This window comes from Cherax quadricarinatus, chromosome 42 (genome assembly GCF_038502225.1).
Source record: "Cherax quadricarinatus isolate ZL_2023a chromosome 42, ASM3850222v1, whole genome shotgun sequence".
NCBI lineage: Eukaryota > Metazoa > Arthropoda > Malacostraca > Decapoda > Parastacidae > Cherax > Cherax quadricarinatus.
This window is the reverse complement of record NC_091333.1, coordinates 2892919-2917334: the sequence shown is the minus strand read 5'-3', so window position 1 is coordinate 2917334 and position 24416 is coordinate 2892919. Positions and strand designations below refer to the sequence as shown.

At 39.4% G+C, this 24416-nt stretch overlaps 1 protein-coding gene across 9 annotated transcripts in view; it reads left to right on the top strand.

The window, feature by feature from the left end:
- The first annotated feature begins 7244 nt into the window (after positions 1 to 7244).
- LOC128695594 (protein phosphatase 1H) overlaps positions 7245 to 24416 on the top strand; it is a 66497-nt gene continuing 49325 nt past the window's right edge. For 2 of the 9 annotated variants that reach the window (XM_070093206.1, XM_070093215.1), the window contains exons 1-2: positions 7245 to 7382; positions 12022 to 12450. In XM_070093206.1, the coding sequence (XP_069949307.1) occupies positions 12292 to 12450 (159 nt within the window). In that variant the 5' untranslated portion in view covers positions 7245 to 7382; positions 12022 to 12291. Of the gene's footprint in view, positions 7482 to 12021; positions 12451 to 24416 lie in introns of all 9 variants that reach the window. The other 7 variants (XM_070093213.1, XM_070093214.1, XM_070093212.1 and 4 more) reach the window with 7 other exon arrangements.

Here is a 24416-nt window from a genome sequence, read left to right as displayed (position 1 = left end):
CTCCAGGACTCAAGTCCGGCCTGCCGGTTTCCCTGAATCCCTTCATAAATGTTACTTTGCTCACACTCCAACAGCACGTCAAGTATTAAAAACCATTTGTCTCCATTCACTCCTATCAAACACGCTCACACATGCCTGCTGGAAGTCCAAGCCCCTCGCACACAAAACCTCCTTTACCCCCTCCCTCCAACCCTTCCTAGGCCGACCCCTACCCCGCCTTCCTTCCACTACAGACTGATACACTCTTGAAGTCATTCTGTTTCGCTCCATTCTCTCTACATGTCCGAACCACCTCAACAACCCTTCCTCAGCCCTCTGGACAACAGTTTTGGTAATCCCGCACCTCCTCCTAACTTCCAAACTACGAATTCTCTGCATTATATTCACACCACACATTGCCCTCAGACATGACATCTCCACTGCCTCCAGCCTTCTCCTCGCTGCAACATTCATCACCCACGCTTCACACCCATATAAGAGCGTTGGTAAAACTATACTCTCATACATTCCCCTCTTTGCCTCCAAGGACAAAGTTCTTTGTCTCCACAGACTCCTAAGTGCACCACTCACTCTTTTTCCCTCATCAATTCTATAATAATAATAATAATAATAATAATAATAATAATAATAATAATAATAATAATAATAATAATGATAATAATCATAATAATAATAATTGTGTTTTAAATTTGTAACAGCACCTTTCAAGGCAGGTGAAATTGCTGACCTAGAAAATGTACAGAGAACCTTCACGGTGCGCATAACGGAGATAAAACACCTCAATTACTGGGAGCGCTTGAAGTTCCTGAACCTGTACTCCCTGGAACGCAGGCGGGAGAGATACATGATTATATACACCTGGAAAATCCTAGAGGGACTAGTACCGAACTTGCACACGAAAATCACTTACTGCGAAAGCAAAAGACTCGGCAGACAATGCAACATCTTCCCCAATGAAAAGCAGGGGTGTCACTAGCACGTTAAGAGACAATACAATAAGTGTCAGGGACCCGAGACTGTTCAACTGCCTCCCAGCATACATAAGGGGGATTACCAATAGACCCCTGGCTGTCTTCAAGCAGGCACTGGACAAGCACCTAAAGTCGGTACCTGACCAGCCGGGCTGTAGCTCGTACGTTGGATTGCGTGCAGCCAGCAGTAACACTCTGGTTGATCAGGCTCTGATACACCCTGAGGCCTGGTCACAGACCAGACCGCGGGGGCATTGACCCCCGGAACTCTCTCCAGGTAAACTCCAGGTAAGGCATTTTTCATTCGACTTTTGGAACAGATCAGCTGATCAGTGTAAACAAATGTATTACCTGATTAATATATCTTCTAGGTCCTTCAGTGTTGCAAGGGATACTTTTTTGCGGACTAATTCTATTTTTTTTTTACACAGGGTTTGACAAGGTTAGGGGATTCCTAGCTTTATTGACAAGCTATTTACAAGTTAAGAATTCCTAACTTTATTGACAAGCTAAGAGCTGTTATCTACATCAGCTCATTTGAAAGCATTTTTATTGTTATGAGTCATACAAGTAGGGAACAGGATGAAGTTGGAGCTATCTGTGGGTCAGCATTTTCATTTGATCAACTGACTTTATCTCGTTGACATCATAATGCTGTACGAATGTGTTCCATACTCGAGTCATCCTGGGAATAAATGATCTCAGATGAAGTGATGTTCTGGAGAAGGGTACAGCCAGAGTGAAGTTGTTGCTGTCTGCCCGCCTTGTGGTACAGAAGCTTGCTTCACGCTGTCCTCGAAGTTGATCAAAGCGTGGTACTTTGACAGTATTGGCCTTGTACATAACAGAAAGGCCACCCACATCCCTCCTGTGTTGAAGGCTCTGCTGAAATGACAGATCTATCCAGGATGGGTCCAGGCGAGAGATAAGGCGTCTTGCTCTGTTCTCTACTCTGTCAAGCAGTCGCAGATGAAAGGGGAGGTGGCAGGCAAACCAAGAAAGTAGACCATACTCAAGGTGTGAGCGTACTTATGCCTCATACAAAATCTTGCAACCCCAACTCTCAAGCAGATGCGAGATACGGCGAAGTGCTGTAAGCTTCCTGGCTGCCTTGTTTGGAAGATTTTCAACATAGTTCTTCACGGTCAGTTTGGAGTCAAATTTCACCCCAAGGATATCAACTTCTTCCCCAGGTTCCAACACCCTCCTCTTCGTGCGTACTACTGCTCCGGCATTATCATCATGATGCCTAGAGACCATCATCATTTGCGTTTTCTCAGGTACAAATGTTACTTGCCATCTGTTTCCCCAAACTGATATAGCTCTTAGCTGATGATTGATGTAGCTTAGAGCAACTGGCATTTTTTTTCTTGGATAAGTGAATGTCAGTGTACAGTCATCTATATATGCATAGGATTCTGGGATTAGATGAAGGTTATTGAAGTAGACGTTCTATAACAATGGCCCCAGCATGCTTCCTTGTGGAACACTTGCCCCAATAGGATATCTTGCTGATTCCGTTCCATTGAGAACTACCCTCAGAGATCTACCATGAAGGTAATCACTGAGGAGACATAGCGTAGAGCCTCAATTCCCAGTGCTTGCAGTTTTGCTAAGAGGCCCTAGTGCCACACCCGGTCGAAAGCACCAGCAATGTCCAGTGCTACCACACAGCTGATTTTGGATTCATTCAGTGTCTGGTGCCATTTAGTAGAGAGGTTTAACAACAGATCAGCAGCAGAGTAACTTTTCCTGAAGCCATATTGACGGTCACAAAGTAGTGAGTGGTAGTCAAAAAACTCTGTCATTTGTCTTGAGATTTGTGGAAAATACTGTACATATTTTCCAGAAATTCAGTATTTATATGTAAATAGATGGCCATACTGTATTTAATAATATTTGTCATAGAAAACGGAAAGCCTGCATCTGCGCAGACGAGACTCGCCATTTTGGTTTTGAATTTTGTATTAGAAACGTTGGTGAATGGGGAAGAATTTTTCGTGCTCTAGAGGTTAAAATTGTGTTGACACCTCTCAAATAGGAGGCGAAATTGGTGGATGTGCATTCCTGCATAACTTGAGATATCAGACGACTAGACAAGACAGCTCCAGGAACCTCAGATAAGCTCTCTAGATTTGTGTGTAATTCTGGCCAGCATTATTTTCATAGATTTAGTTAGAGTGAGGTTTTCTGAGTATGATACACATTAATATCCAGTCAAATTGGTGAGTGATATTAAGATATATTTTCCTTCTGTTATGTAATTGTGTATATATATAACCATTTATTATTTTTAATATACAGTCCACAAATTTATATATTTACCAGTATTCCTGGTGTATGTATATTTCATTTAATTAATAGGTCCAGAGCAACTTGTGGTTATGACAGTGGTAGGTATCGAAAGGGGACATTTTTTTGCGACCTAGGTGTCCCAAATTCCTACTTGTCTATGTAACATTGATAAATAATAATTATCTTTGTTATCATTTACTGTTATGTACATAATTAGTTACATTCAGATAAATGCAATTTTCCACAAGATTATTGTCTCAAGGACCTTGTCAGTGATTGACAGGAGTGACATTAGTCTGTAGTTGTTGATTTCTGCTCTGCTCTTCTTTTTGTGAACAGGGACTACATTTGCCTCTTTCTACAGAGAAGGCCATTTACCCTGTACTAGGCAGTGCTGAAAGATGCGAGTTCGAGGTGCTGCTAGCTGATCTGTACATCTCAGCAATCTTGGGCTCAACCTGTCTGGTCCCACAGCCTTTTCTTGGTCAAGCGGTTTAAGAAGGAAAAACAGCACCTCCTGCCTTATTGTCACCACTGACAGTTTTGACACAGTTCTTGCAGCTTGCCAAGGAGGGTCCTTTGCTGGATCAGGAACTTGCATTTTGGTAGCAAAGTGTTCGGCAAAGAGGTCCGCCTTCTCTTGACTACTAGTAGAGGTGGTCCCATCCTGTCGATTTAGAGATTGAATGAGTTCATCAGGCAGATAACCGTGTCTGTCTTGACCAGGGACCACCAGGTTTTGGAGCCAACTCTGCCTGATGCTAGCTTTCTTTGTGTCCACCTCCCATTTAGCGATGGCCCACTTTTGAACTTCACCCATATGCCTACAGACTTGCCTGTGCAAGTTCCTGTTACAGGTGGTAGGATGTCTCTTATACCTTTACCATGCCTTGTACTTAGCAGTAGCAGCCTCTCTACAACGACAGCCAAACCAAGGCCGATCTGTAGGCTTCGTCACTTATTGTCGGTGAGGAATGCGTTCTTGTTGAAGATTAAGGATGCGTCCAGTGAAGGCATTCCAATCGGTGGGGGCGAACTCAGAGCAAAGGGCTGCCCAATTACCTCTTTCCCATAGCCAGGTTGTGCGTGTGGACTCCTCACCTCGTTCTGTTGGGATCTTAAGTGTCGTAAAAGCAGCCTTGTGGTCAGATGATCCAACATAGCCGAGGGGATGACAAGTGACTATACCTTTGCCAGATCACTCACTACTGGATCAAGGGAGGAGCCAGAGATGTGAGCAGGGAAATCAACAAAGTTTCTCATGTCAAATACCGCAAGAAGGTCATCAAAGTCCCTCTGTATAAGGTGTTGGTTGAGGTCACCAACAATTATGATATGTTGAAAGTTGTGTTGGAGCAGAAGGGAGTCCAGAAGTTGATGGGGTCTGCATGTTGCCACTGAGGTCTGTACATTGCACATGCTAGTACAGAGGTACTAGTGTTTATGAATAGCTTGAAAAACATCATTTCAAGATGAGTAGGGATGGCAGCATCATTGTGCTGGGCATGTACACTTTTAGAGAAGCACACAGCAACACCTTCTCCTTACCCTTGCCTGTCACTTCTCGTCCATAAGATGTAGTCAGCAATTCTTGCAAAATTTTCTGGAGCCCTGTCGTCCAAAAATGTTTCAACAACAGCTATCATGTCGGGACGTCGAGTGTTCACAAAACTGTGTGTGAACTCTCCTACATTAGTAATGAAACCTCTAATGTTGGCCGACAGGATGCTGATAGACTGGCTCCTCATGATGCGTTCAGCTTGAGGTGGTGGGTGTGTAAGGCGTGTAAGGTGCCTGCCCTTGAGAGAGGTAGGGCACCGAGGTAGCTGCATGGATGTAGGTCTGTGGTCTTGTGTAAGGCACCTCCTGGGCTGACACAGGAGTAGCTGAGTGGGTGACGTGCGAGTGTTTTCACCAATTCAGAGATCCTGTTGGTTTGTTCCGAGAACAGGTCTCTAAACAGGTGGTCCTGTCTGTCAAGTTCCTTTTTCTTCCGGCACTGGTCCTCCTGATGTCCTTTCCTGTGGCAGTAATTGCACCTGGTATCTCGCAGGCAGTTGTTAGTCGTGTGCCCCTTCCGGTGACAGCGAGAGCATTGCCTAGGTGCCTGGGAGGGTGGACTCCTGTTTGTTGCACCTCATGTGTTTCGCTGCTGATTTGTCCACAGGTTCTGCCGCTGGGACTTTGTTAGTGGAAGGTGAGATGGCTGTAGATGTCTTCCTCCGCCATGTCCTCTACCATGCCCCTGTACAGTTCTGACAGATGTGTCACTGCTGTTCGTACTTTGGCACAGCAGGTGTTCAAGTGCAGTGACAGTCTCCTGCTTATTAACTGTACCAATCTCTGGTGAAGAAAATCCTAACTCAGTACTTGCCGATGAAGCACTGCTGCCATATGTTGGAATAGTGTCGGCAGGTGTGCTGACAGGTGTTGGATCAGAAATGGTATGTGCACTGTCTAGTGTACTGGCAGGTGCTGAAGCAGTAATGTCAGGTGTAGGAGAATTAACAGATCCAAGACTTGCTTCGTTGCTGGGAAGAGGATATGTTCCCTCTGTGGTGGTCAGAGGAATTGTGTTAGAATTCCCAAATGTAGTGTTTTAAGCTCTGTATTAACAGTCTTTGTCAATAGTGTCACCATCAGCTGAGCAGCTTATGTCACTTGATGTAGGCTTGCACTGGCCTACAATAGCTTGAAGGGTATCTAATGATTTGAGGAGTTCATGAAGTGCTTCCCTGTGATGGATCATCTCAGCTGCGACTTTACAACACAGCCCATGAAGGCAGTCTTGATCTTTGGAGAGAGAGAGTCCCTGAGGTACTTCCGAACCTTCCTCCTGTAGCTCCAGGCCTTGTTTCCACATATACCTGTACAGGATTATGGATATCCTTCAACTTTCAACCCGGCTGAAACAAAATTCTTCTGGAATGCAATGTGTGGGAGTAGTTGGAACAAGTAGGCTCCTTACATTTAAGAAGTATTTTGTCCCTTGTAGTATACCCACAAATACTGCAGTATCTACTGGGACAATAGCCTGATAGCGTAGATATTCTTGCTATTTTAAGATGTGAAGTCATCATAGAGGAGGCGTTGTAGGTTTACAATGTAGAAGCCCTCAGGGGAGGTTCCTTGATGCTAGTGAGGGGCTCTTGATCTAAATATCTGGACTCGTGCTCCAATTCCTTAGTAAGTTTAACCAGGTATAGGTACACATAAATAGTTACATAAATTATCATACATAGCAGCACATGTGTACATTACCCAGGATAACCCAAGAAAGTCATAGTGGCTTATTTCCATTGGGGTCCTTATAACATCTTGTTATTTAGCAAAAAGATATAATCATTATTAATAATATCTTACTTAACCTCATATAGGTACAGTTTTACACAATTTTGAATGATTACGAGTGTCTTACATGGTAATATATGTAAATTACCCAAGGTAACGCATCGGGGTTCTTGACTCGAGCTGCCTGAATGTCTTCCATATACCCCCCCCAAGGCCCTATATGACCCCTATGGGTTTAGCGCTCCCCTAGAAATGTAGTATGGGTAATGTAAAAAGTAGAGATTAGATTAGATTTTGCCACCGAAGTGGCTAGTTTATTGTGCACCCCATATCCATCCTGTGGACGGTAGCGCGAGAGCATATGGATACACAAAAGGCCTAGGAACTAGGCCCCAAAGGGTTAACAGGAATACATATGGATTTATATCTACATATCTATAGTTCACTTATCTGTTACAAGCAAATTTAGGAAATTTGCTTAGTATATCTGGTATCTTATTTTCATTAATAAGATATCTTGACATGTCACATAGGTTATTATACTGTCTGTCTCTGTATTCCTCAATAAGTGGACAATTAAGCACATAGTGTTCAAGAGAGTGACAATGTAAAAAGTGAATCACGAAAACTGGATTTTTTCCGGAGTAATTAAGGGGAGTGTGGCCTAGGTAGCGCCGCGGTGAGGGTGCGCGAGGCGGCCAGCAAGTGTCATTATCAGTAATCTTGTGTGATCACTCGCTACATGGTGCACATACTGCCACTCCTATACATCCTCCATCCATACACCACCCTCCTCGTTGCTTTCATTTCCACGAAGCATGGAAAGTGAGGGCAAAGAGTGCGCTTTATCGTGAATGTAACGGTTGCTTCAAACTCTCATGTATATAGTAGTATGTTGAGGGAAATATTGTGCACTGTGTGCTGGTATGTGCAGCTTGTCAATCCTCTCATCTCAGTTACAGTGAAGCTTGGGGGACGTTTTCTTATGCACGTGTAATGGGTGAATCTCAGGGGCAAAGGTGTATGTTAAAAAAAGAATGTCCTGTAATTTACTTAATTGGTTACATTAATTGTTTGTTATTGTTGTGGTAACAACCCACGTCACTAGTGACGTCACGTGTTGACATTATAACATGATACTTAAGGCTTCTATTGTTTTACATCACTATTGTCTTGCATAACTATCTTATTTCTTTCACATTCCTACGTTTATTTTGGATAGTAAGCTTGTGCGTTTGTTTAATCATGATGTAGTTGATGTAATTTATGAATAAATTATATGGTGGTGTTTTGAATAAGAATGTATAGATTATATTAATTTACTCTAACCCGGGTAAACCAGTAAGTGTATTTGGGTAAAGTTACACATAAGTACAATTATTATATATAGTTTAATATGTGGAAATAAGTCACTAACTTTCTGGGTTATCCTAGGTAATTTACACTATGATAATTGTACTTGTGTACCGGTGCTTAAATAAACTTATTAACTTAGGATAACCTCAGAAAGTCTGAGTGAGTTATTTCCATTGGGATCCTTGGCCAATCATGTGACTTAATTTACATTTGGTTCCCTTGGTCATCTTGTCCAGGTTGAAACCCATAGCAGCTTAAAGGACCCCAATGGAAATAAGTCACTCTGTCTGACTTTTTTGGGTTACCCCAGGTTCTCTACATATATGCTGCTATGTATGATACTCTGTGTAACTGTATTTGTGTATACCTGAATAAACTTACTTACCTTACAGCTGACTAACACCCATGTATCTTGACTGCAAAGTTAAGAGGGGCAGCAGGTGTAGACTTCCTTATGTTATGCCTTGCCCAGAGATTTGATCCAGATTTCTTTGGTTTTGAGCTGAGTGATCTCTCATAGAGACAAATAGAGCAGCTCTCAGTAAAGTCTTCTAATGAGTCTCCTAATACCTGCTGCCCATCACCTTGTAGTATGTACATATTGTTCCTAGTAATTAGTCGATTGTTTTGGGCCACATTCTAGGAAAGAAAGTGTTGTATGATATTTGTGGATTTAGCACTTGGTTATGATTAATAATAATAATAATAATAATAATAATAATAATAATAATAATCATAGGAAATAAAGTAAAACCCCAGTCAAAACAAATCACACTGGGTTAACATTAGCCATCCAGGATTATCACTAAATAAATTCAGTGCTAAAATTTTTAAGATATTTTGATCTTTTTGATTATAGTCCCCTCAGGGAAGGTTCCTTGATGCTTGTGAGGGGCTCTTTATCTAGAGAATTGGATCTGTGCTCCAGTTCCTTGAATTAAGCCTGAATACCTTCCATATCCTCCCCCCCCCTCCCTAGGCACTGTATAATCCTATGGGTTTAGTATTTCTCCCTTGATTATTATAATAATATTTTGATTAATAATAATTAAGATACAGTATTTTGAAATCTTTTGAACCTGAGTATTTGTGGTGAATGTTTAGAATATGATAGAAGGAAATTGAAATTGAGTAGGTGAGATAAAATTAATGACATACATGTACAGTAGTAGATAATTATAGTACTTGCATGTATGTGATTGCAGGCTTTAGCCTGCCTCTCAACTTGTTGCTTGCCATATTCCCTCTTTCCTAGCCTCCTTGGTCTTGACTGTTGCGATCCTGATATTAAAAGTCTTGTTAGTGTTGCAGGTTTTCAAAAATAATTGTATTTTCTAAAATGGTAGATAGTTTTTTTTTCAAATTTGATATAAAACTTGTGGAAGAATGCAGGTGCAGACTTGTAATTTTACCCACTTAGAGCCTATTTTAGACTAATTCCAGTGCTTAAACTGACTGAATTGTGGAGGTGGACTGGATCTTAAAACCAGCCTAGGCATCCATCACCTATTAGGTTGGCTCATTAACTGAGGGCCAGTGGTGTGTTTTCACTGTTCAGCTAAGGCATGTTCCATTTTAATTTCAATATTTGTGCAGTGGCTATGACTTCAGTGTTTCATGAATTTTTTCAACTTTTTTTTTTTTTTTTTTTACCATGCCCAGTGGCTCACTGGGCATTGACCAAATCCCCGTATAGCCAGTCCACTTCTTTTGAATTTTTACAATTTCATCTATGAGAACTACCCTATGAAGTGCCTAGAAGTTGATAATTTGGTTAATTGCACACAAAATACAACAAATTCCCATTTAAATATGGAGTAAACAATAAATGTAGTAGGCATTAAAATAAAAAAAATAAATAAAAATTTATTTCATTGCTAAGGCTACAGTGTGTGTTTACATTTCATAATTTGATTGGTACAAAGAAAGCCACTATCGTACCGAGGCATTTCAGGCAGACTTAATACCGTACTTATAGACTAAAGTCTAGACATGTGAAGAGTGGTAAAATACAAATATTCAATATTTTACTCTATTATTAATATGAAGTAGTACAATTAATTATACAGTACAAACATACATTTTAAGTTTGTAATAATGGCTTAACAGTTAAGGGATAATAAAATATTTGGGAGAGTTGCTTTAAATTTGGTTAGAGTTTAGCACAGTGTGGGTATAAATGTTATTGAGAGATGAGATGATTTTTGAGTATAGTCCTAAATGGATTTGTGGGCAGGGGACCTCTTGCTGTTTCAGGCAAGGAATTCCAGATCTTTAGGTCCTTTATGTGCATTGCATTTTTTTGCATAGTGTGAGATGGACACGAGGGATGTCAAAAAGTGTTTCGTGCCTCATGTTATGCCTGTGTGTTCTGTTGAAGCTGTCTAGGAGAAGTTTGAGTGGAGGGTTGATATTGGAGATTAATGTTCTGTATATATGGTAGGCACAGTAAGTGTGCATATTTTGTATATTAAGTAAGTTCAAGCTTTTCAAGAGTGGTGAGATGTGCTGTCTGGCGCTGGAGTGGGATCATCTGCATTGCCGCTTTTTGTTGGGTTATTAAAGGTTTAAGGTGATTAGCCATGGTAGATCCCCAAGCACAAATACCATAGGTGAGGTAAGGGTATATTAGAGAGTGATATAAGTAAGGAGCACCCTTTGGGGTACATAGTATTGCATCTTGGAAAGGATACCTACTGTTTTGGAAACTTTCTTAGTTATATACTGGATGTGGGTCTGAAATTTAAAATTACAGTTTAGGTGGACACCTAGAAATTTGCCCTCAGTGTGTCTTGTAATGGGTGAACCATTTATAGATATGTTTAGCTGGATATTTAATGCTCTGTTTCCAAAAAGCATGAAGTAGGTTTTGTCTATATTGAGAGTAAGTTTGTTGGTTGTCATCCAGTTTGATATTTGATGTAGCTCACTGTTCAGTGTTACTAAGTAGGAGAAGATGTAAGTGGTGTCATTCCAGCTACTAAAGCAACCTTTCCTCTGTTCATTAATCATGTCCCTAGGCCTCTCACATGTAACACTTACCATCCATTTTGAATCACTTACTTAAAAGAAAACGAGGTTTTCGTAATTTTTTGACTAATAAAATATAACCAAGAATGCTTGATCATGGTTTAAGTCATCCCAATAATTGAAACAGGCATAGTAAACACCCCTAGAACAGAATGGGTAGAAAGGGGTAATGTACCCTCTACTTACTGTTCCTCAGGAAAATCACAAAGTTGAATATTTTCACCACTTTGAGATCTATTTCAAGTCAATTCCAGTCAATAAAACTATGAAACCATCTTAGAAAGTGCCTCAAATTTGCTATTTTAACCCAGATACAAGGCCAGAGGTTAGTTCTTTCCATCATGCAGTGCATAGGGCAGGATTTTTTTTATGCTGTGCACACCCACCAGAGACCCTTTCTCTCATGTCCAGGCCAAAATTTATTGCTCTGTGTATTTGAGGGCATTGTAATTAAGATGTAGATCTATGTGAGAGACAATATTGATCCCACTGGGGGTAGATCTATGTGAGAGGCAGTGAAATGGTTAAAGGCACTTTTAACTCTAGACTGGAACAGTGCTGCACATTATACTAGCAACTCTTTTTGAGTAATCAAAACTGCAGATCTGGATAGTAATCAGAGAAGTTTCTCTACCTGTATAAATTCCTGGAAATACTTGAGAAAATGCCATTTAATTTTTATTTGTATTTTACATCTACTGTTCTTAATTAATGATGTGTAAGCTTTTATGTTCATTGCTGAATTATGCTCAAGGGCTTAGCATTTCTTGAAAATATTTTTAGTATTTAAACTAAATAAAGAGGTATTTCAGTGAAGTTCCTTAATAGTTTCTGTAAATATAGGTTAATAAAATAAATACGCATTTTTTTGTATACTTTGATTCAAGAAACATTTGAGTAAAAGGACACTATTTTTTTTAATATAGGGGCCTCTCGAGTTTATTTTGGTAGATATACGTAATAGTAATATTTAATTAACCACCATACATACTGGTAGTAGTATTTTAATATACATGAGATATTCTTTTATACTTTTTCTGATAATGGTATACTCTGTAAATTTATTTTTGTATTACAGATAACTATTTGGAAAGATGAAAAGATAAAATGCGAATGATCACATGGGATTTAGATGCAACCATTTATAGTTGGATGCTTGCACACTTGTTACGGTAACAGCAGTGGTCAGTTAAAAACTAAAATCCATTCTGCTATGTTCACATAAAAAGTTCAGAACTATCTTGAAACTAAGAGGTGAGCTCATGTTGAACACTTTGAGCAGATACAAATTCTTGTGTTCATTCATACATTCATTGGCATTAACAGCAAGCCTGGCTGAAAAGAACTCATGTTGAATCGATTCAAGACTGCCCTTTATAATGTTGTTGGAAGTTTTGACCCAGGTGATGGCACCCTTGGGGGACTGGGTCCTGGAGTAACTAATAACCTACCAACTGCTGCTGGAGTTGCAAGGACTGGAGTCTCGAGTAGCAGCTCAAAAGAAAAGGTAAGCCCAATATTTTTCTTTTTTTATGCTTTTTTAATTAGCAGTTTTTATTATAACAGTGAAAAGCAGGAATGCCATGAATACAACCAGAGAACATTGTGTTAATATCTGGGTCCCAAGAATTCAACTTATCAGCAGAAATTTGAAATATAGCTTGATAGAAAGTAGTTTTCAAGAGGAAATTGGACTACTAATTTTTGCAAGTTCTTGATCAGCCAGGCTGTGATGTCTATGCAGTCCTGAGGGCTGCTAACACACACAGCCTGGGTGACCTGGTGGTGAACAAAGAAGCCAGGTCAAAACCCTCAAAAGCTTCTCACAGGTACATGTGCAATCCTTGTCTCTCCTTTGTGCAAAATATTCTTTTTGTATATAGTATAAGCTAAAGCATCTGTGGCCTATGGATCCACTCCTATGTTTTTAGGATGCTAGCAACAATTTGTTTTGTATTCATGTATTCTGAATAAGTTATTGACTTACTGAAGGTGAAAAGTTTTCTTGGAAGTGGGCATTATTTGTAGAAACAAACTCTTATACGAGTTTTGCTTCACTTATCCTGCTTAAGTCACTATTACAAAGAGGTTATATAGAATGTGAATTAAGTTCGACAATTTTCATAATTAGGATTTCTTCCATTAAATTTTGAAAAGCTGTTACTTGTCAGTGAATTACTGAACTAAAATAGGAAGATAAAACGTGTTTTATATCAAATTGCAGTGAAGACTGTAAATTTAATACATTAAAGGATTGAAAGTGTTTAGCCCTGTACTATATCATGAAAAAAATCTAATAAGATGCATCTATGTACAGTGGTCAGCGCAGTCTGCTCACAACCGAAAGGTCCTGGGTTCAAATCCTGGTCAGTGCAAGGCGTATGGGCACATCTTACACTTGCTGTCCCTGTTCACGTGACAGTAAATAGGTACCTGGGTGTTGGTTGATTGTTGTGGGTTGTTCTAATGGATGGTCAACTGTTTGGCTAGGGGGGACCTCAGTAAGCATGTGTTTTAACAGCTATCCTTTTAATTGCTTTAATTTGTATTCACTAATACTGTACAGTATTTAAAGTAAAATAAATATCTAAATATCTCATTTGAAACTGTGAATACTAAATATATATTGACATCAGTGTTACTTCTTGATTTGTCCTCTTGACAGTATGTTGGCAGCTATTGGAAGTGAAATTTACCTGATAAGCAATATCATAGGCATCAGATGTGTGTTTTGCCCTTGCTGCTACTAATTCATTCTGCAGCTGTGCTATGGCTTAATTTATTTGATATACAGTATGCATAGAGAATATTTAGGGATTTACTAATTAAAAAAGGAAGTTACTTACTTGGTAACAGATTTTTGATCTCCATAAATTTTATCTACTGATGTCTAACAGTTTTTCCAGTAGATCATCTTCACCTTTTTAAATATAGATACAATGTTTATCATTTTCCATTAGTCTATTTTACTTTTTTTGTTGGAATTCCTTAATATTTCCAAAATAGATAGTTTAGTTCTTTTGGACATTATTTTAAAACCCATAGTGTTACCTTGCTTGACCCTTTCCTTTTTTCTTACAACATCAAATTGTACATAGCACTTTTATTTTCTTTTTGATACGTGAATAACTTACATTACAGATGATTGTTTAGTGTACATATTAACTACATCTAAAATGTTCTTTTCTGTGAAGACTACAGAATGATAAGAAAATTATTTCAGTGATTTTGTTGTCATCCTTAATTCTTTGTATTTTATCGTCTGCATTTAGCTTATCTTGTTCAAAAACAATTAAGATTTGGTTCAGTTGTGCTTCAATCTGCTATTTCTTTCTTTTTTTCATAGCTTTTTCTTCCTCCATCACTGCATTTGTATTTACTGTCATCAATTTTGGATTATTTGAATTTCTGATTAGCTTCTGGGCTGGCATACTTCCTATAATACAGTGGAACCTTGGTACTTGAACGGCTCTCTACTTGAACAATTTAGTATTTGAATGCTTTGTTCGGTGAAAAAAATAATTCTGTATCAACCGTTTTGCTCGGCACTCGACCAAACAAACATGACCTGCCAGAACTTTACTGTAAACTATTTTGTGTTTCTTTGCATTTTTTAGTGTTTTTTTTCTTATATTATTTGTATAAATAGGTCACCATGGGGCCTAAGAAGACTAGTGATAACAGCCAACAAAAAAGAAAATTGGTTGAGAAATATTTTGTGGTAGGTAAGTTTGGGGTGCCAGGTGTAAATGATAATGGGAGCCCTTTGATTGAACTTTGTATAGAAAGGGGTTTAGTTATAGGTAATACATATTTTAAGAAAAAGAGGATAAATAAGTATACACGATATGATGTAGGGCGAAATGACAGTAGTTTGTTGGATTATGTATTGGTAGATAAAAGACTGTTGAGTAGACTTCAGGATGTACATGTTTATAGAGGGGCCACAGATATATCAGATGACTTTCTAGTTGTAGCTACACTGAGAGTAAAAGGTAGATGGGATACAAGGAGAATAGAAGCATCAGGGAAGAGAGAGGTGAAGGTTTATAAACTAAAAGAGGAGGCAGTTAGGGTAAGATATAAACAGCTATTGGAGGATAGATGGGCTAATGAGAGCATAGGCAATGGGGTCGAAGAGGTATGGGGTAGGTTTAAAAATGTAGTGTTAGAGTGTTCAGCAGAAGTTTGTGGTTACAGGAAAGTGGGTGCAGGAGGGAAGAGGAGCGATTGGTGGAATGATGATGTAAAGAGAGTAGTAAGGGAGAAAAAGTTAGCATATGAGAAGTTTTTACAAAGTAGAAGTGATGCAAGGAGGGAAGAGTATATGGAGAAAAAGAGAGAAGTTAAGAGAGTGGTGAAGCAATGTAAAAAGAGAGCAAATGAGAGAGTGGGTGAGATGTTATCAACAAATTTTGTTGAAAATAAGAAAAAGTTTTGGAGTGAGATTAACAAGTTAAGAAAGCCTAGAGAACAAATGGATTTGTCAGTTAAAAATAGGAGAGGAGAGTTATTAAATGGAGAGTTAGAGGTATTGGGAAGATGGAAGGAATATTTTGAGGAATTGTTAAATGTTGATGAAGATAGGGAAGCTGTGATTTCGTGTATAGGGCAAGGAGGAATAACATCTTGTAGGAGTGAGGAAGAGCCAGTTGTGAGTGTGGGGGAAGTTCGTGAGGCAGTAGGTAAAATGAAAGGGGGTAAGGCAGCCGGGATTGATGGGATAAAGATAGAGATGTTAAAAGCAGGTGGGGATATAGTTTTGGAGTGGTTGGTGCAATTATTTAATAAATGTATGGAAGAGGGTAAGGTACCTAGGGATTGGCAGAGAGCATGCATAGTTCCTTTGTATAAAGGCAAAGGGGATAAAAGAGAGTGCAAAAATTATAGGGGGATAAGTCTGTTGAGTGTACCTGGTAAAGTGTATGGTAGAGTTATAATTGAAAGAATTAAGAGTAAGACGGAGAATAGGATAGCAGATGAACAAGGAGGCTTTAGGAAAGGTAGGGGGTGTGTGGACCAGGTGTTTACAGTGAAACATATAAGTGAACAGTATTTAGATAAGGCTAAAGAGGTCTTTGTGGCATTTATGGATTTGGAAAAGGCGTATGACAGGGTGGATAGGGGGGCAATGTGGCAGATGTTGCAAGTGTATGGTGTAGGAGGTAGGTTACTGAAAGCAGTGAAGAGTTTTTACGAGGATAGTGAGGCTCAAGTTAGAGTATGTAGGAAAGAGGGAAATTTTTTCCCAGTAAAAGTAGGCCTTAGACAAGGATGTGTGATGTCACCGTGGTTGTTTAATATATTTATAGATGGGGTTGTAAGAGAAGTAAATGCGAGGGTCTTGGCAAGAGGCGTGGAGTTAAAAGATAAAGAATCACACACAAAGTGGGAGTTGTCACAGCTGCTCTTTGCTGATGACACTGTGCTCTTGGGAGATTCTGAAGAGAAGTTGCAGAGATTGGTGGATGAATTTGGTAGGGTGTGCAAAAGAAGAAAATTAAAGGTGAATACAGGAAAGAGTAAGGTTATGAGGATAACAAAAAGATTAGGTGATGAAAGATTGAATATCAGATTGGAGGGAGAGAGTATGGAGGAGGTGAACGTATTCAGATATTTGGGAGTGGACGTGTCAGCGGATGGGTCTATGAAAGATGAGGTGAATCATAGAATTGATGAGGGAAAAAGAGTGAGTGGTGCACTTAGGAGTCTGTGGAGACAAAGAACTTTGTCCTTGGAGGCAAAGAGGGGAATGTATGAGAGTATAGTTTTACCAACGCTCTTATATGGGTGTGAAGCGTGGGTGATGAATGTTGCAGCGAGGAGAAGGCTGGAGGCAGTGGAGATGTCATGTCTGAGGGCAATGTGTGGTGTGAATATAATGCAGAGAATTCGTAGTTTGGAAGTTAGGAGGAGGTGCGGGATTACCAAAACTGTTGTCCAGAGGGCTGAGGAAGGGTTGTTGAGGTGGTTCGGACATGTAGAGAGAATGGAGCGAAACAGAATGACTTCAAGAGTGTATCAGTCTGTAGTGGAAGGAAGGCGGGGTAGGGGTCGGCCTAGGAAGGGTTGGAGGGAGGGGGTAAAGGAGGTTTTGTGTGCGAGGGGCTTGGACTTCCAGCAGGCATGCGTGAGCGTGTTTGATAGGAGTGAATGGAGACAAATGGTTTTTAATACTTGACGTGCTGTTGGAGTGTGAGCAAAGTAACATTTATGAAGGGATTCAGGGAAACCGGCAGGCCGGACTTGAGTCCTGGAGATGGGAAGTACAGTGCCTGCACTCTGAAGGAGGGGTGTTAATGTTGCAGTTTAAAAACTGTAGTGTAAAGCACCCTTCTGGCAAGACAGTGATGGAGTGAATGATGGTGAAAGTTTTTCTTTTTCGGGCCACCCTGCCTTGGTGGGAATCGGCCGGTGTGATAATAAAATAAAATAAAAATATAAATATTTGTTCTGTACGCAAACAGATCAGCACTCAAACAGTCTTTTGGAATGAATTAAGTTCAAGTACATACCAAGGTTCCACTGTAGTTCTAAGTCTTTTCTTTTCCATACCCATTCTTTAATGCTTTATTCATTTCCCTATTTGGAAATAAATTGTTAGATTTCAGTTTCTTGTGTATTGCAGAGCACTTTGTATGGGTAATTCATTAATATCTGCACCTTATATCCATTTGATTGGGTGTATGTATGTGCATGCCCCTAGGACAATGTATATAAGAACTGGATTTGAATCCTAGACCAGTGGCCTGGACCACGAGAAACCATTCATGTCAAAATCTTTGTTTCCTTAACTAGTTTTGGCTTGACATTATTCAGGTCCATCCATTTCTTTTGATATCTTCAAATTGCACAAGAAAAAAAAAATATGAAAATTAGAGTATATGTAATTAATTTTCTTAGCTTAGATTTTCTTTTTCTGTTACTCTTTTAATATTTTGTATCCTAATGATATGGTACTTGCTGTACTGGAGGTTCCTTAGTGCTCATTTTTTCATTTTTTTTTAAATATACTGCCATAGATGAATAAATTTGTTTGGATGTCATATATAGTGCAGTACTATTTTTTTTTTTTCAACATGTCTGCCATCTCCCACTGAGGCAGGGTGACCTAAAAAAAAAAAAAAAACACTTTCACCATCACTTAACACTTTCATCGTCATTTGCAAAAAATCACTGTCTTTGCAAAGGCATCCAAATGAGTTTAGATTTCACTCTAAATAGCCAATAACCCAAACCCCTCCTTTAAAGTGCAGGCATTGTACTTCCCACCTCCAGGACTTAAGTCCAACTAACCAGTTTCCCTGAATCTCTTCACAAAATATTACCCTACTCGCACTCCAACAACTCGTTATGTCCCAAAAACCATTCGTCTCCATTCACTCCTATCTAACGTGCTCACGCACGCTTTGATAAAGAACTGGCATGGTGTGATAATGTTGTCCTTCCTGATTTAAGAATGGTATATTACTGTATTGACATAATCTTAAATTTTTGTCATAGCTTGTTTAGATCACTATGTACGTATTTGACTATTACTGTATCTTCTAATGTTAAACAACTGTAGCTATTTTACGCTGAATATTTTATATGCCAGATTTTTTAATCTTCCTTACTAATTACAGTATACAGTATACAGTCATTTTGGCCTACGTCAATTTTGCCTTTACGCCATTTTTCAAGAGTAAATTTCAGTTCAGTGAACATCATTATGTACAACTTTACATCACTCAGCAACATCACCTACATAATAATTTTGTGTTCATTATTCTTTAAAAGATATGACTAGTTTACAGTGTTTATAGTCATTTTAAGGTATTTTTAAGGCATTATGTCTGGTTTACTTCAAAAATAGGGTTACATCATGGCTCTTGGAACCAGTTAATGACATAGGGCAAGGTATGACTGTACATGTATTGTTATTTCAAAGTTCAAATTATGGGAAATATTTTAAGCAAGTTTAAAGCTAAGACTTAAACAAAGTACAGTCAACTCTCTTATAAAACTTCTCTATATAGTGTAGTATTTTGTAAATGCAATAGAAGAAAGTACATCCAAAATTGAATAGTGCATGGAAAGGTCTTCATAGTTATGCTCTTCAATTTTGTATGCACTTTTTCAGTTGCATTAACAAAAAAATCACAATATAGAATAGCTTTCGATGTCGTTACTGAAGGCTCTTGACTCGCATAATGATTCTAACAACATTCTCATTGTTAGTCACTTTCTTGAACACTATGTACTCAAAAATAAGAGAAAAGGGTAGTTAATATACAGTTTTTTATGGATTCTATCATACATTGAATTATGCCTTCTTGAGACAGTTAATAAATTAGCCAAAGAAAATACCCTGAAGGAAAATGTAGAATATAACTTTGGTATGTGTGTGGCTAGAGAGAAGTAAATAATGAAGCTGAATGTCACATGAATGCAGTTAGAAGCCTGAATAGATGTTATGCACTATGATAACATGACTGAAAATAAGCATGATTATGGAGCAACTTGCAATTTGAACAGACTGACTCATGTTGTATTAGCACTATGATCACTTTCTTGAAGACTATGTGCTTAATTGTCCACTTAATGAGGAATGTAAAGGCAGTATAATAACCTGTCTATGTGATATGTCATTGTCTTGTTAATGAAAATAAGATGCCAGAAATGTTAAGCAAATATCCTAAATTTGCTTGCGTTAGATAAATCACTTGTTAGATATAAGCCCAAATGTACTCCTGTTAACCTTTATGGGGCCTAGTTCCTAGGGTTCTAGTATATCCATGTACCAGAAGATCATGTACCGCTGACCACGCAGCAGCATCCACCTGTTCATTGCCCTGCACATTGATGTGTCAAGGGACCCAACAGAAAATGACATCTTTGTTTTTGCTAGCCGCACAGCACAACCATAGTTGAATACGAAGGACCGATGGATGAAGGGAATTAAATTCTTTAATGGCTTGTAATGCACTGAGGGAATCTGAAATGATCACAAACATTGAAGGAGACATATGTAATACGGAGAAGTGCTATGAGGATGGCATACAACTCGGCAGTAAAAATACCAGCCGAGTGTAACAAATGACCTGAGACAATATCATCAGGGAACACTGCTGTGAACCCAACACCACCAGAAGATTTTGAACCATCTGTATAAACAGTGACAGCATGAGCATATGAGTAGAAGTAATTGAGAAAAGAGAGCAAGAAGTAGTCGTGGGCAGGAGAGCTTTGGCGCACGGCCTTAGGGGAGAACAGACACGAACCGTCGGAACCTCCCAAGGGGGAAGGGACAAGGCAGACGCTAAATGAACATGCAAGAGAGGCAACTGGAGAGAACACCGGAGTGAGTGAAGATGAAGAGAAAACATTTGGAGTAAGCAGGGGCACCGAACAAATAATGGGCTTCTCCTAACATCTGAGATCAACCTATATGTAGAAGGAACACAAAGGTCATGAGTGCAGACAAAGTAACAGAGACAATGAGCATCACGACGATCACCTAAGGAAGGAACATTTGCCTCTGCATGGCAGCTTTCAACAGGGGATGAATGAAAGGCACCAAGGCATAAACGTAAACCCTGATGAAGCTGCAGAATCGACTTGGTCACCATAATCCAGCTTTGACAAGACTAGAGTGGAATGCAAACGGAGTTGAGTTTGGCGATGCACAAGAATTTTAAGGGGATTCAGCCGACCATGGCAAGCTGCCTTCAAAGAGGTAATGTGAGGTTTCCATGTCAACTGGCAATCGAAGAGAAGGCCAAGAAAGTTGACCATATTACATTCTGGAGTACAGCATAACATCATAGTTAATACTGAAATGGAGTAAAGTTTGGTTATAACAGGCATAGAAATATTGTGGTGACAGGTGGTAAATAAGTATAAATGCTTATTTGATTAAAATGAAGTGACTACTATTATTATATTGGATTATAAAATAATTATGCAGAATTCTGTTTGAAACAAGGTGTTTTTTAACAATATTTTTGAAGCTGTTGACAGATAGACGTCTTGTAGCATATTTTGGCAGAGAGTTCCATATTTTAGGGCCTGTAATTTGCATGCAGTTTCTAAATAAGTTGAGTCAAACAGGTAGGGCATATCAAAGAGTTACTTATTTCTAGTACTGCATTTATGTGTTTGACTGAAGCTTTCCAATAAGAGTCAGAGTGCTAAGTTGATGTAAAATGCACAGTAGTAGGTATGAATGTTTTGCATGGTTTCATTAGTTTTAGTATAAGTGATGTTTCTGTAATACATTATAAAGAATATTCACACAATTGTTCAGTTTGATTTTGTAAAAGAAGCGGTGCATACAAGGAATCCCAGCACTATAATAATGTAGATACAAATTTTGTGGAACAGATATTTTTAGTCCAAACTATGACATCTTATATTTATACTCCCCCCCCCCCCCCAACAAGTTGGCCATCTCTCAACTAGGCAGGGTGACCCAAAAAGGAAGAAAAACCCCAAAACAAAAATACTTTCATTATCATTCAACACTTTCACCTCACTCTTACATAATCACTGTTTTGTAGAGGTGCCCAGATACATATATAAAGAAGCATATATAAAGATACCATGTAAAAAGTGACCTGAAATAATATAATAAACTCCCTATAGAATATAATATCAGGGCCCCAATTATATATATATGTACTGTCCTATTACACATCTGTCCAAACTACCAATATCCCAAATCCCTCCCTTAAAGTGCAAGCATTGTACTTCCCATTTCCCATAACCACACAGTATTATGTATTCAACCAGTGTGCAGTATAGTAAACTTTTATAAAGATTTTAGCATCAAAGCAACTAGTTCATTGTGCATCCCCCTATATGTCCTGTGGACGGTAGCGCAACAGTACAGTGGACCCTCGAGTTTTGAACATAATCCGTTCCAGGAGCTAGTTCTAAAGTCGAAATGTTCGAAAATCGAACCAATATTTCCCATAAGAAATAATGGAAATACGATTAATCCGTTCCAGAAACGCAAAAATATTCACAAAAAAATACATTTTATAGAGATTACATTATAGTTTTACATACACACAACAAACATACATATATGTACATAGTACAATTAGTAACAAATTTAAATAAACATATAAAATAACATTTTTACTTACCTTTATTGAAGATTGGTGATGGCATCTGGAAGATAGGGAGGAGGAGAGAGGGAGTTGGGGTTAGTGTTTGGAAGGGGAATCGCCCCCTCCATAAGGACTTTAGGTATCAAAGCCCTCTCCGGGGTTACTTCCCTTCTCTGTCTTTTAATGCCACTAGGACCAGCTTGAGTCACTGGACCCCTGTCTCACAAAATAACTGTCCACAGTCCTCTGTTTCTTGCACCTTTTTAAGATTTCTGTAAAATGGGACATGGTTCTGTCACTGAACTTGTTGCAAAGATGGCTTGTTTCAGTTTGCTCAGGGTGGTACTTGTCCACAAACATTTGCACATCAAACCACTTTGCACAACTCTCCTTAATCTTTGAAGAAGGCACCTCATCCACTCTCTGCTGCTCCTCTGAAGCATGTTCCTGAGCTGTGGTCTGATACTGTTCCAGATGAAGCTCTTCCCTGTGGTCCTCCACCAATTCTTCCATATCCTTGCCACTTACCTCCAGCCCCAGGGTGTTCCCCAATGCCACAATAGAGTCCACAACAGGCAGAGGGTCAGCAGGGTCAGGGTCAGCTTCAAACCCTTCAAAATTCCTATTTTGGACACAATCTGGCCACAATTGTCTCCAAGCTGAGTTCAAAGTCCTGGAAGTCACTCCCTCCCAAGCCTTACCTATAAGGCTTATGGAGCTGTAGATATTGAAGTGATTCCTCCAGAACTCTCTTTGGGTCAACTTAGTGTCTGTGGTCACTTCAAAGCACTTTTCAAACACTGCTTTTGTGTAGAGTTTTTTGGAGTTAGAAATGACCTGCTGGCCCATGGGCTGGAGGAGAGGAGTGGTGTTAGGAGGCAAGAACTTCACTGTGATGAAACTGTAGTTCCTAGACAGTAGGTCTACCAAGTTTGGAGGATGTGCAGGAGCATTGTCCATTAACAAGAGGCACTTGAGTGGCAAATTATTTTCTAGGAGGTATTTACTCTCACTGGGGCCAAACACTTCATGGACCCACTCTTTGAAAATTTGCATTGTGACCCATGCCTTATTATTTGCTTTCCACAAGACACACAACTTGTTCTTAATGGCATTGTTTTTCTTAAACACACTGGGATTTTCTGAGAGATACACAAGTAAAGGCTTCACTTTAAAATCACCACTAGCGTTACCACAGAACGAAAGAGTTAGCCTTCTTTCATAGGCTTGTGTCCTGGGAGTGCCTTTTCCTCCTGTGTGACGTGGGTCCTCTTTGGCATTTTCTTCTAAAACAGGCCTGTTTCGTCACAATTGAACACTTGTTGGGGTTTGAATTTTTCAGTGTCTATGTACCCCTTAAACTCCTATACAAACTTCTCAGCTGCCCGTTGGTCTGAACTGGCTGCCTCACCATGCCTTGCAACATTGTGTATACCACTACACTTCTTAAAACTTTCAAACCAGCCTTTGCTGGCCTTAAATTCACTGGTTTCAGGAGTTTTCTTTACCAGGTTGGCATGCAACTTCCTTGCCTTTTCACAAATAATCGTCTCCAAAACACTATCACCTGCCATCTCTTTATCCTTGATCCACACCAGCAACAACTTCTCAACCTGATCGACTGTCTGTAATCTATTTTTGGTTAGCATATCAACACCTTTCACAACATCAGCTTCCTTGATTTGTTCTTTCTTTGCCAGGATAGAAGCGTTGGTTGACTTGTTTTTGCTGTACATCCTGGCAAGCTCAACAAGTCTCACACCACTCTCATATTTTTGTATTTCCTTCTTCACGTCTATGGTGTTTCTCACTTTCTTTACCACAGGGGTATCACTAGCAAGTTTCTTTGGGCCCATGGTAGCTTATTCACAGTTACACAAGCACTAAACACAATGAATTAATAGTGAAATGTTTGAATGAGCATGTAGGTTAGTGTTCACTCAAGCATCAACAAAGCCAGACTGCTCACAACGCTTGTGTGGGGACACGGACAGAGTGGGCTGGCGGACAGGCCCAGTACCCGGCGGTTCGAAAGACGGGTAGAGTTCGATACTCGGAACAAAATTGGTTGGAAAAAAGCAGTTGAAACTCGAAAGGTTCGATAATCGGTACATTCGAAACTCGAGGGTCCACTGTATTCCATTCAGGGATTATTTCACAGTCATCTCTGCTCATCTTCGTGGCTGTTGGCAACAATGATGGTCAGTCAGGCACCATAACAAATTACACTCTATTAAACTGCTTTTAGGTTTGTGGCCACTTTCTTACCACTGTTGCCATACTTGGGAGACTGTGCTCTCCTGTCTCTGCATCGACCATACCCGCCTTACCCATGGGTATCTCATGGAACAGCACCCTATTCCTTTCTGTGAGGTTT